The sequence below is a fragment of the Vidua macroura genome, chromosome 3 (genome assembly GCF_024509145.1).
Source record: "Vidua macroura isolate BioBank_ID:100142 chromosome 3, ASM2450914v1, whole genome shotgun sequence".
Lineage (NCBI taxonomy): Eukaryota > Metazoa > Chordata > Aves > Passeriformes > Viduidae > Vidua > Vidua macroura.
Window position 1 is genome coordinate 91,595,065 of NC_071573.1, and position 12,113 is coordinate 91,607,177.

A 12,113-nucleotide genomic window follows, 5' to 3' on the forward strand; every position below is an offset into this window, starting at 1 on the left:
TCTTCCCTGTGCTTGGTTGGTCAGGCTGGGACAGACCAGAAACCGAGTGCAATGCTGTCCACAGCTAACAAGGGCCATTCTAGTCCTGTGGGACAATGCCTTTTCTGTCCTACTTTTGCATGCAGTTGCAAATGGTTTATTAAAAACTATTCAATATTTCTGCTCTCTTTCTGCACTTTAAATGGGCAGATTTTTTCTCTTGTAATTCTGTGTTGGACCCCTTGTATCCATTTGCATTATATCTAGTGTGTGTGGTGATGAAGCCTGACCACTGTGTGCTGGAGGTGATAAGAGCAGTGAAATTAAGTAATGCAGCACATGCTGTAGTGATACTGCAGGAGAACCAGGTTTCAATGTGTACAACATGTCAGAACACCACAAGGAAATGTGCATGAGTGTTCTCTCTTCCCTATTTTGTGGGGGGGAAACTGAAACCTAGAGATAAATCATTTTGTTATATTCTACCCCCCCACCCCACCCCTTCTCATAGCTGTGAATAGTTTTAATAACATTTACTGGTGATGAATAATAACATTTACTGCCAGCAATTCACAGTGTTGATTCTCAACATGGTTTTTTTTAGTACTGTTCTTCCTGAAGGATGGCTAAGTATTGTAGTTGAGGGCTCATTATTTTCATGGGAAGCATTAGGGGGGTTGCTTTGGTTTGAGGTTTGTTTCTGTTTTTCTTTCCAGATTTAGGCCCTATTCTTCATCCTGGTTGTTCAAGTGCTACAGAGTGCAGTGTCTTGGTGCTTTGGTTGCTCCCCTGGCTATTGTCATAGCTGCTTTCACTTCCTTGCCTGCTCTGCATGCATAGCTGCTAGGGCAGCAAAATAGCAGAGCAGAACAAACAGTCTTTCCCTTTTTAAATAAACATTCCCTAATCTGGTAGCCTTTATGTGAGGATGAATTTTGCCTAAGCCCTCTGCATCACATAAGCCCAAACTCTGTTTTTCCAAAAGAGATAATTGGACCCTTATCCTCCTGCCTGGTTCCCCAGCTTCCCTGCAGCCTTTACCCCAAACATTCTTCCACTGGAGCTGTATGTCAGACAGTTCCTGTCTGTGGGAAGGGATTGCAGGGGTCTGTGCGTAGACCAAGTCACCCCAGGTCTTTTGCAGCTGAAGCAGTGAGATGCAGATCTACTCCATTAGGATGGTAAAGTCAAATCCCACTGAACTCTCACTAGGAAGAAGGTGGTCTTTCTTCCTTGGGACATTTATATAGCAGTTCTACATAAGTTACTCTAATGTTCTAAAATGGAGAAATACAAATAAACACATTTAAGAGGATACCACAATCTGAATGTCTGCTAACCCAGGTTTACAGAGAAAACACTTGCCAAACACACAATATTACATATTCTTTACTTGTTTTGGAAATAACTGTTGAGGTTTTGGTCACTCATGTTTTTTTCCCTCCTTCCATTAATGTGCTCTATTTCTCTTATTTTTGTTTTTCTCTCCGCAGATTCAGTTTGTCTTGACAATCTTCCAGACCAGCTGTGGTGTTGTTTGGCCATGTGCATTTCCTCAGGGGTGGCTGTATTTTCAGATTTCTTACATGATTTCTTTGATTATCCTCTTCACAAATTTCTATATTCAGGTAAAAGTAACATTCATCAACTCTTTCTAGCATTCTGCTGGTTGTATCTCACTGGAAAGCTGTGACAGAAAAAATGTGCTTAAAATGTCCTTTTGCTATCCTTCACTAATATGTTCTTGAAGTACTAAGCTTGTTGATCCACCCTCTACTTTAAAATCTTCTGATGCTTTGTACCCATAAATCAGAATGCTTAGTAATTTCAATAAGCCAGTTATACAAAAAAATGGCTTACTGAAATTTTAACTGCAGGTAAGGGAGAGGAGGAGCTTTATGTAAGACAAAGCTTTCCAGTCTGAAATAAACCAGCAGCATGTGAACCTGTGAAGCATCCGAAGGAATTGTTCATTTCTGCTTTTACAAGGGAAAATGCTTGGTTTTTATCCAGGGAAACTTCCTAAACTCACAACATGCAGAAATCTGGATTTTGTTCACTTCTACAGGCACTTTTTTGTATTTTCATATGGAAAATTAGTGGGTTTAGTTGTGTTTCTACAAATCTGATTTCATGTTTGCACAGATCCAGACTTGGTATGTGTTATTCTGAGCAGTTCATAACTGGGCTCTGTACAAAGATGCACAACTACTGTCTACAGAAAATCATGTACTACTATCTGCAGAAAATCAAACCAACAGCCTGCTGCCCCCAAACAAGCAAACTCTGTTATATGTTTCAAATGGCATTTGAGAGATTTGGGCATTTTGGTTCTGGTGAGAATGATTCATGGGGGGAAATACAGCAGGCTTCCCTGTCTGTTCTTCTGGTACTTCTTAGAATCAGTCCCATGATTTCTATCACTTGCTGCATATGAATATGCTAATTAAACATTCCAGATATTACTGGATTTTTTTTGTCAATTTTGCTCACATTTTAACTTCTAATTGTTTAAATTCTTTTCACACAGAAATTTGGGGAAATGTGCTTTTTTCAGGCAGCTGAGCCCCTTTGAAAAAAATTTATGTATATTTTACTGTCTGTAATTTTTTAGACAGTCTTCCCAATCCTGTTAGTTTTTTATTCTTGTGTTAGCGAATGGAAATTCCCATCACATTGCTATCTCTGAACTTCCCTTGCTTTTATTGTTTACCTACCTCTTGTTCTGGCTTTGTTCAAGGTACTGTCACCTGCAGTGCCTCAAACCTCCTTCCTCACATGTCATTTTGAGTATATTCTTATCCCGTAGTCTGCTCATAAAATTGCTTCCCTTGTTTCTAATTTACTACTAGTATGACACTGCCATCATACTGCCAAGCCTTTTTCTTTTCAAGTGAACTACTCCTCTCACTGTGATGAATGAAAGGCATAGTGTAGTCTCATACACAAAAAGTGGTTGAGCTTGTTAGACTCTTACCACCGGCACAAGGTCTTTAAAAATGATGAATGCAAGTTTACTTCTGTGTTTCTAGAATTACTATGAAGAAGTGGTTATTTATATCTAATTAAGCAAAGCCATGTGTCTTTCCATGTATTTTAGACTTACAACAAGAAGGCATCCTCGAGGAGGAAAGAGTATCAGAACGGCTCCACAGCCATTGCAAACGGGTACACAAACAGCTTTTCTTCCCTTGAGAACAATGTGAAACAAAGGAAACAAAGGAAGGATTGAAGACCAAACTGAAAAACCATTTTGATAACCCCAACAACAAAATCATCTGATTGTAAGCACAATGAGAGTTGTGCACTAATACTCTAATGGCTACTGTAACTATTCCTGCCTAGAATAGTGTGATTTATGTAGGACTTAACCAGTGCAAACACCCTAGAAACCGTATACAGAACATAAAAGTAGGTTAAAGTTTAAAAATAATTCTGGGCTGTCACTGACCCTGCTATAGACTATGGAAGGGAGTATTATCATATTATCCAACACTGCTGTTGCCTTACTAGTCAATATGATAGGTGCTGAATTATGATTCACAATTTGAAAACACTGTAATCTAAACCTCCATTTTTTTAACTATAGATCATGCATGTGATTGTAGAGGTAATTTGTATAAGCTGGTTTCAGTAGATAAACACACATGCCTTAAATTAAAAAGCAGGGCCCAAAGCTTATTACTGGTTTAAAAATTAGGGTATGTTTCAACTTTTCCGTTGATTGACTTTTTATCAAAAAGTCACTTAGAAGAATCCATTGATCATTTTACTGTTCTGTATGTGATACACGATGCTACGTATCTCTTACTCGATACAGTGAAATTGGAAATGGCACATTTAGTTTTGTATATTTGGCTTTAATTGACTCAACAGTCACAAAACAGATGGAAAAGTTATTTTACCTTTTTAATAGATCTTATTTTTTTATTTGAAGTACATCACTAACATAAAAGTAATTGGCGCTTACACAGTTGAGTAAGATTTAAATATTGTCTCTAAAGTTTAGAGCATATACAGGGTGGACCCATCTATTCTTTTTGCTTTTTTTTTTTTTTTCTTTCTTATTCCTGATAATTCTTAAATGCTAAATGAAGAGTGTTTTTTAATATGAAACTGGCAGTTTCAAGTGTTATTACCATAGCCATATCCATATTTTAGGAGCTACTGTTTAAGTCTGTGACATATCCAAAAGTATATTTAAAAGTGGAGCCAGAAAGATGCTTTTCTGATGGAATCGTCTATATTTAAGTTGGTATCTGAACTGTTCTTCATGTAGCATACATTCACTTTCAAAATGTGCCTAACACAAAGATGTTTTCTTTTTCCCAAACAAGCAAGTTTAAACAGTTTAAGTCATAGGTAATGTTTTTTAAATGTTACTGAAATGTGCTGGAAATGTCTGTTTCTGTAATGTGAGTTGTGTATATCACTGGTAATATTTTGGCTTGTTATCTAAGGATTTGGTCTGAGTGCTGGTTAAAGTTACTCCTTCTTGTAAAATGCTGTCTTGCACAGATGAGGAGTCAGTTGCAAAGCCAGTATCCGTTGCTAGTATTCTGGTCTCTTCCATGGTGGAGTCCATTAAGTTCTGAAAAATTGAATTGTGCAAGACATTCTGCTGGTCATTGCTCAAGTTTAAGTATTTGGTTTTTTGATATTTATATAAATGCCAGTTTTAACACGTTTAATTGTTTTTAAATATTTTTTTAAATTTTTGCACATCTCTTAAGGAATTAATAAGTTCTCTTACTAGCCTTGTGGGTTTTCATTCCTCATTTTGAAGGAGACAGTGTCTGTTATGTTTACATTATCAAAGCTTGTGCGTGTGTCTTCATTTCTAGGTACTGGTTTGCAGAGTCTTTACATAGCTCAGTACAGCAGCTATAATGTTCAAAATAGGCTGTCTAAATGTGCTAGAAATAAACTCTTGACTCATCTGAATATACTTCATTGTTAATGTTTGACATGGTTTAATCATTAAAACACTTTTGATGATCTTTGCCTGAATTCTGTGGGTCTGTACAGATTTAATGCATTGCCTCATCCTGTGTCAGGCCAAGGAGGAGCCACCACGATGGAAGAACAGCTGCAGATATTTAGGGACATTTAATGTACCAGAGATTTGGCAACACATTCTTTACAGAAATCTTTGGCAGTTACTAAACACTGTTCCCTTGCCTGGCTGTGGAAATACTGGTCTGTGTGGTGGATTTAAGCCCCGCTGGGATTACTGACTCACTGAATGCAGAGCAGCCCCAAGAGCTCGAGATGAAGAGTGCCAGGAGCAAAGCTTAATGTGACTGAGAGGGACTTCCTGCCTCAGCTGTCCTGTCTATAAAATGGGGATAATACCCCTCTCCAGAATGGGAGCATTTTTGCAATTTCCTTTTAGCTCCCCTTGACCCTAGGTGATCGTTTTGGAACCCTCTCTGATTTGAATGTTTGATCAGTACATTGCAACAGCCCCAGATAGGCTGTGGACTATCACCAAGGTGATCACTTCAGGTGATGGACTTGGTAAAAGAGAGCTACTTTCATAGCTGTCTGTCTTTTCCCTTGCAGGCTCTTTAAACAAAAAACATAGATCAGGGAAATGGGCTTACACTTTGTGTGAAAGGCTCAGAGGTTTCATGCTGTGGTGGTCTCCTCTGGGAGAGTGCTCTGAATGCCTGAGGTAGTTGCTAAGACAGTTTCCTCTCCTTCACATGCCAATTCAACTATGAAATTGTGTGTGTTTCTGTGCAAGGCTCAGTAAGATGCAGTTCTTTGGCTGTTAGGCCGTATCTCCAGGAAGTACCTGGAAGGCAGAAGCCACAGCACCAACCTGGCCTCTCTGTGTGAGGCAGCAGAGATGGGGCTGCTGCACTGCAAACCTCACCTTCAAGGTTAATGGCACGTGGCAACAAAACCCATGGTGAATTTGTCCAGAACTGGCAAGGACCCAGTTGGGAACATCAGCAGTGTCTACGCCTGTGTGGCAAAAACTGTGGCTCCTGGATACTCTTCTACAGTCTCAGCAGCAACTGAAAAGTGTCTGAGAGCTGGATGGGTTAGATCAGACATCTGCTTGCCATAATTGATGGACCCAAGCATAAGCCTTGGGTTTACCCTCCTGGCTCAGCTTCCAGTGCATCATCTGACCTGAGGCAAGTAACAACCTTTGGGTTGCCTCAATTCCCTGATCACATGTAGTTTTCCTAATAGCTGGGATTGGTGCCTGGGACTATGAGAGAGTCTTCAGAAAGGACTTCCTGTGTTGTGAGGGCAGGAGAGTTGAGAAAAGATGAAATGCTGCCAACATGATGGAGAGGTTTCATGTAAAGGTGGCTGAGGAGAATGAGAAAGAGTTATTTACAGAGAAAATGACCACGCTATGAATCATTAGGTTAAGGTCTTGTGCAGTTCATGAGCTGACCAAATCCCTCCCTGCACTCAGGCTCTACAGCCTCAGTGATGAAAAGAAATGTTAAGCTTTTGTTCAGCTGTGAATGGGATAGGTAAGCTCAAAAGCCACAAAGCAGATTTTTTTAGGGTGATCCTGCTGTTGACATTGAGTGCTGCATCATGGATGTGCAAGCCACCCATGGGATTGGGATCACTCAGGAACTGGGATTCTTAAGTTGGCAGGAAGAGGAAAAGCAGAGAACCATTATGGAAATCTTTGTGATTGTGTATTTTACTTGATGCAAGAACTAAGTGTTGGAGTTTATGATAGGACTTATATCCCCAAAACTAGGGTAACAAAACCCCAAACCTCATAGAGAGCTGTTCTGGGGGTTGCCTCTGCCTTTAATATTTGGTAGCTGTCTTGAGTAAGTTGATAAAGTGTGTTCCTTGTATGAGACAGGAATGTGTGCTAAAACGTATACATTTATTCAGAAAAAAAAGATGTAAAAGTAAGATGAATGCCAAAGAGAAGTATAAATAAAATCAGAGGCCAAATTACTTGAACTGTGTGGGTTCTGCAGGGAATCCCTTTGAGGCAATGCAGGGAATGATGAAATACAGGTAGATACAGAAAAATGCTGTTCCAAGTTGTATTGGTACAGAGGATTAACTTACATTTTCACTGTCATCCTCTTGGCAAGAATTCCTGCACCAGCAAAAGTGATTAGTTGTGATCATCAGGATGTTTCATAAACTGATTTATAAAGCAAACTTTGATTCCAGTTTCGATTTTTAATTCATTTACTTTAAATAGGTGGATATACAAAAAAAGGTCCATATGTTTCTCAATTTCAGCAGAACGCATTTGTATGAGCAGGGGAACCTGGAGTCCCCAGGGCCTCCCATGACATGACAGTGGCAGAGGATTTCGTTTTTAAGTCAAAGGTATTAAAATAATCCCCAACAGAAAGGAGGGAAAAGAGCAACAAAGGTCCAGTAAAAAGAAAAAAAGTGTATTATGTTTAAATCAGTCAAAGTGGAATGTGGAGAAGGAGGAAAGAGACTTACGTGTCTTGTATTTCAAAGATATATAAAACACAGATACTATATTTTCTATAGGAGGAATGTAAAAAGTCTCTGGTAGATGGTAGTCTTGATAGTTTGATTTCAGTATGATGACAGGTTTCAGAATAAATGTGAAGAATGAGTAAAAGGAAGTAAAAAGAAAATGGGAGAAAACGTAACAGTGCTTTTCTGGAAATAATCACATCTGATTGACCCATATTGGTTTTTAATTAAAAAAATACTGTGTAGACAAAGGAAATAGATCTTCCATCCCTCTGGAATACATAGTATTTTTAATCTTGGAAATTATTATGTAAACTAGAGGGTGTGGTGACCAGCAACAGGATCCATGGATAAGCAAGGTCAAACTGATGAGCAGATGCTTTGTCTCAATGCTTTCAGCCAGAACGGAGCCCATTAATAATGTTTTAGGAGAAACCTTGGTATAAAAATCAGGACTATTTGCAACAATGTTTAGAGATGACAACATCAGAAAGTACTGTCAGTGCCAGGAAAGATTACATCTCCTACATACTCCTACCTTGATGGCTGGAGTAAGAAATGGAATTACTGTAATCCCCCTCATGCAACAGTAACAGAATTTCAGCTGTTTCCATGGGAGTTCCAGTTGGACATGACTGAAGAGAAGGAAGATATATTTCAAATCATCTCTTCAACAACTTAAAACTGCAACTGTGAAAAAAAAAAAAAAAGGGGGAAAAATCCCTTATTTGCTAATTGGTCCATTTTTAGTAGGAGGAATGTGCTAGTGTGGGAGGATGAGGCTCTAGCAGGACTTCCTTTTCATGAATACATCAGCTCTCAACTGATTTTAAAAGATCTGCTGTACAGAGGAGTTCCTGGGAAGTTCTGCAAAACAGATGTCTAAGAAGAACAGTGTTGAGAAGGCATGTAACCTCAGCCAACACAGGCATCACATCAGTAGATTCAAATTTTCATGGAGGAAAATGAGCTATTTTAAGTGTATGACACAAATCAAATGGGTATAAGCTACCCAAGAGTCTTCCTAGGCCAGAAATAGGGAGAGTGCTTTTTTTAGTGGAATATGGCTCTGGAGCATTTTTCCCATAAGAGTAGTGTGGAGGTCTGGGGGATTGCTTGAAGATGGGCCACTGACCATTTCTGAAGCTGGTAAGACTAGGGGTGGGACCTCCTGGTGTGCTGCTCTGCATTCTGGCAAAAAGCAGCTGTTGTTGCCTCTGTGGAAGTATATCTAAGAAAGGGCAAAACAGGAGTGATGACAAAAGTGTGAGAAACAGCCCTGCAGACACCAAGGTGGGAGAGGAAGGAGGGGGAGGAGGTGTTGCTGGAGCAGATTCCCCTGCAGCCTGTGGAGAAGCCTATGGCAAAGCAGACACCCACATTGCAGCCCATGGGGGACCATGTGGTCATGCCCTGAAGGAACTGCAGCCTGGGGAGAGCCCATGCTGCAAGTTTTTCCTCAGGGACTTCAGCACATGGGAAAGGCCCACACTGGAACATGAGTAGGAAGTAGGAGAGAGGAGGTGCCATGGACTGATCAGAACCACCCCGATACCACTTGAAGCATGGAGGAGGTAGAGGGGATGGGAATGAAGGAGTGAAACAGCCTTGGAAGAAGGGGGTAAGGAGCAGGTGTTTTAGTTTTTGTCTTTGTGTCTCACATTCAGCTCTATTTTAATTGGAAATAAATTCAATTATTTTTCCCAGAATCCATTTGGGCCATGACAATTATTGCTGAGTAACCTTCCTTTCTTTATCTCAAACCTCAATCTTTTCATCTTATTTCCACCCCCAATCCTGTTGAGGAGGGGGAGAGAGCAGCTGGGGGGGTGTTTGGCAGGTGGCCAAGGTCACCCAATGCCTCACGGGACTGCGTTCTCTTACAAATCAGCAGGTCAGGAACAAGGCAGCTTCCTTGATCAGAAGGAAGATCTGCTAAAGCCCACGAGGTATCAGGCACCAGAAAACCTGAAGGCCATCGAGGTACAGCTGGCAGTCTTGTACTCTGGGAAAATATGCTCCCTGGAGTGAACCAACTGCTTTGGTTTTGGGTTTTTTGGTTGGGTGGTTGTTTTGGGGTTTTTTTTGTTTGTGGTTTTTTTTTTGTTTGTTTTGGTTTTTAAAAAAAAATTTCTTGTTTTTTCCACAGATAACACATGTTAAAGCAACACATTTTCCAGGAATCCATCCCATAATTCTTGGAAAGTTTTTAAAGGCAGTGTAGGAACTTCCTGTTTGCTGATGGAAGGTACTGCAGTGGCACAATGTGTGAAGGAAGCCTGCATTCAGAAGAAAGGTCCTGAATTCCTTCATGAGAGGAGTTGCCTCACACCCTTCAGAGGCAGGTGGAGCTCCAGCTCAAACAGGGATGGTCCAGCCATGTGACAAAAAGAAATGCAAAACCGTACTCACTGTCACATTTCATCTGGGAGCAGGTGAGACTTCAGGTGAACTGAATCTGTTGACATAAAAATGCAGTCCCATGGAGTTGTTTACACCTGTGCAGTTGCTGCTCCTGTGCTGGTGTAATGGGGAATGCAAAACCCCTGTGGCACAATTGCACTTCTGCTGCCTGAGATTTGCCTAAGTGGATTTCTACCAGGATTAGCCAGCACCAGAGGTAATTTTATGTGGTGATAAACTACTTGGTAAAGATACTTACAGTGGAATAAAGTGCATTTTTTTTCCACACATACTGAAGCAAGATATTGTGGTATTTGTGTAATTGATTAGACATACGGTGTCTCATCCCATTTAGCAAGCAGGAAGCATGTCTTTATCAGCTGTTCTGTCTGCTGCTGGAGGCCAAATGTTTAGTAAATGCTACTAATTCAATTTTATCAGCTGTTGTAGGAAATCAGAATCTCAGCTCACCTACCAGAAGAAAATAATTAAAAAAAAAAAAAATCTGTAGCTTCGTAGTTATCTAAGTGCCTTTCTTCCTTTAAAACCAATGGCATCTCAATGCTTCAGTGCCTTTTGAAATCTAACACCTTTCTGTATATTTAGTCAGGATCGCCTCTCTGAAAGATCTTCTGTTAATTTATCAGGTTGCTTTGTTTCCCACCACACTTGGGGTTGGAAGGGAGTGTGAGACCAGCTCTTGATGTGCTGGGCTATTAGGGACTTGAGACATCTTTGATGCAAATGCATTTTGCTCAGTAGAATAGTGATGAGTTTGTGAGAAAGACCAGGAAATACATCCCATGCATATAGATGGCATAACTATTATAATCTAACTATTATCAGCTGTGCTTCCTTTTAAAATTGTTTGTACAGATTTTTTCAAATCATCATGAAAAAGACTCTTCTGTTCTCAGAAGTTTTAATAATAAGGTAAGAAAAAATCTTTACATCTGACTGTGGTTTCCATGCTAAGTAGATGTGAAGAATTGCTGCCCAGTTCTACTGTCATAAGGCTGTACAAGCAGATTTTTAAATGAGTGGGAACTTCCGAAACCAGACCAGGCAATTTGGTGGTGGATGCTCTGCTTGGTTTCCTGGTATTTTTGCAATATGCAGTATTTGCCAAAAGTCTCCTTGCAACATAGGAAAATAGGAATAATAATTAACAACTAACTCAGAAAGGAGCAACATACAAGGTTTCAGAAACCTCCAAAACCATGGGTCCAACTACCTGGCTCCATCCATCCAGAGCACTTAGAAAAAATTATAGCCAATGTGAGATTTTACTTTTTGAAGTAAGAGAGTCACAAAAACAACTAGACAAATACCCACCCCCAGCTGCTCACAACCAAACCCCATTCATCTCATCCTGCCAGAATAATACTAAAACTAAACAAACAAACAAAAAACCCAAACACAGCTATGTTCAGTTTTGCCTTCTGGCCTCAAAATTGGAGAGAGTAGATCTAAACAGCATCTGCAGAGGTATTTTGTCTCTTAGGCAGATGATTTTAAGGAGGTTCAAGAATGGTGTGAGCAAGCACTGGAGTTTTAAACCTATTCCTCCAATAGTCAGGTCTGGTTAAACCCAGGGCTGATGTCAGCCTGGCTGGCTGAGAGGGGGAAGTGGAGGAGGTGGCAGCGAGACCCGGTAAGTACGGGAGCATCCGGGGCCAGAAGGGGGTGTGGGGGATGCCCGGGGGCTGCGCACCCGGGGGATGCGCTGTGAGCCGATGCCCTCTCCTGGCAGCACCTGTGGGGGGACAGCTGGGGACACGCTGCTGCTCCTGCACCCGGAACCAGGAGAATTTCATAGCAAGATGTAGTGACAAATATGCCAGCATTTAGTACGGGCAAGGATGGCATATCAATATTTATACATAGAGATTTCACAGCCAGAGACTTTTTCCTTGCAATTGCACTGTAGTGTGTTCTTCAAAGACCATGTTTAGCCCATTCTTAAAAGAGGAGGACCGGGTGGAGAGGTAAGTGTTAGATAAACAGAGCTCCTGACCTGTATTGGAAACAGCTGCCCAGTAGTTCTGGTAGTAGTACAGATGATCAGAATATAATTGCTTTTGAATACCACATACAAGAATAAACCACCGTGTTGTCTTTTATTTCACTGTTGCAAAGACTTTGTAATCAAGAGCATTTCCTAGTGTGGAAATAGGAGCCATAAAGGGAGAGGAGATTAAAAGCAAGCATATCCTATCCATAATGGCTTTTATAATGCACCTGACCTTGATTGCACAAATAACCTTGGGAAC

General features: G+C 40.5%; 1 protein-coding gene across 3 annotated transcripts in view; it reads left to right on the forward strand.

Moving 5' to 3' along the window:
- Positions 1-4,989, forward strand: part of ELOVL5 (ELOVL fatty acid elongase 5) — a 39,531-nt gene extending 34,542 nt beyond the window's left edge. For all 3 annotated transcript variants that reach the window (XM_053973928.1, XM_053973925.1, XM_053973927.1), the window contains 2 exons: positions 1,473-1,607; positions 3,080-4,989. In XM_053973928.1, coding sequence (XP_053829903.1) covers positions 1,473-1,607; positions 3,080-3,211 — 267 coding nt within the window. In that variant the 3' untranslated portion in view covers positions 3,212-4,989. The remainder of the gene's footprint in view (positions 1-1,472; positions 1,608-3,079) is intronic.
- The last annotated feature ends 7,124 nt before the right edge of the window (positions 4,990-12,113 follow it).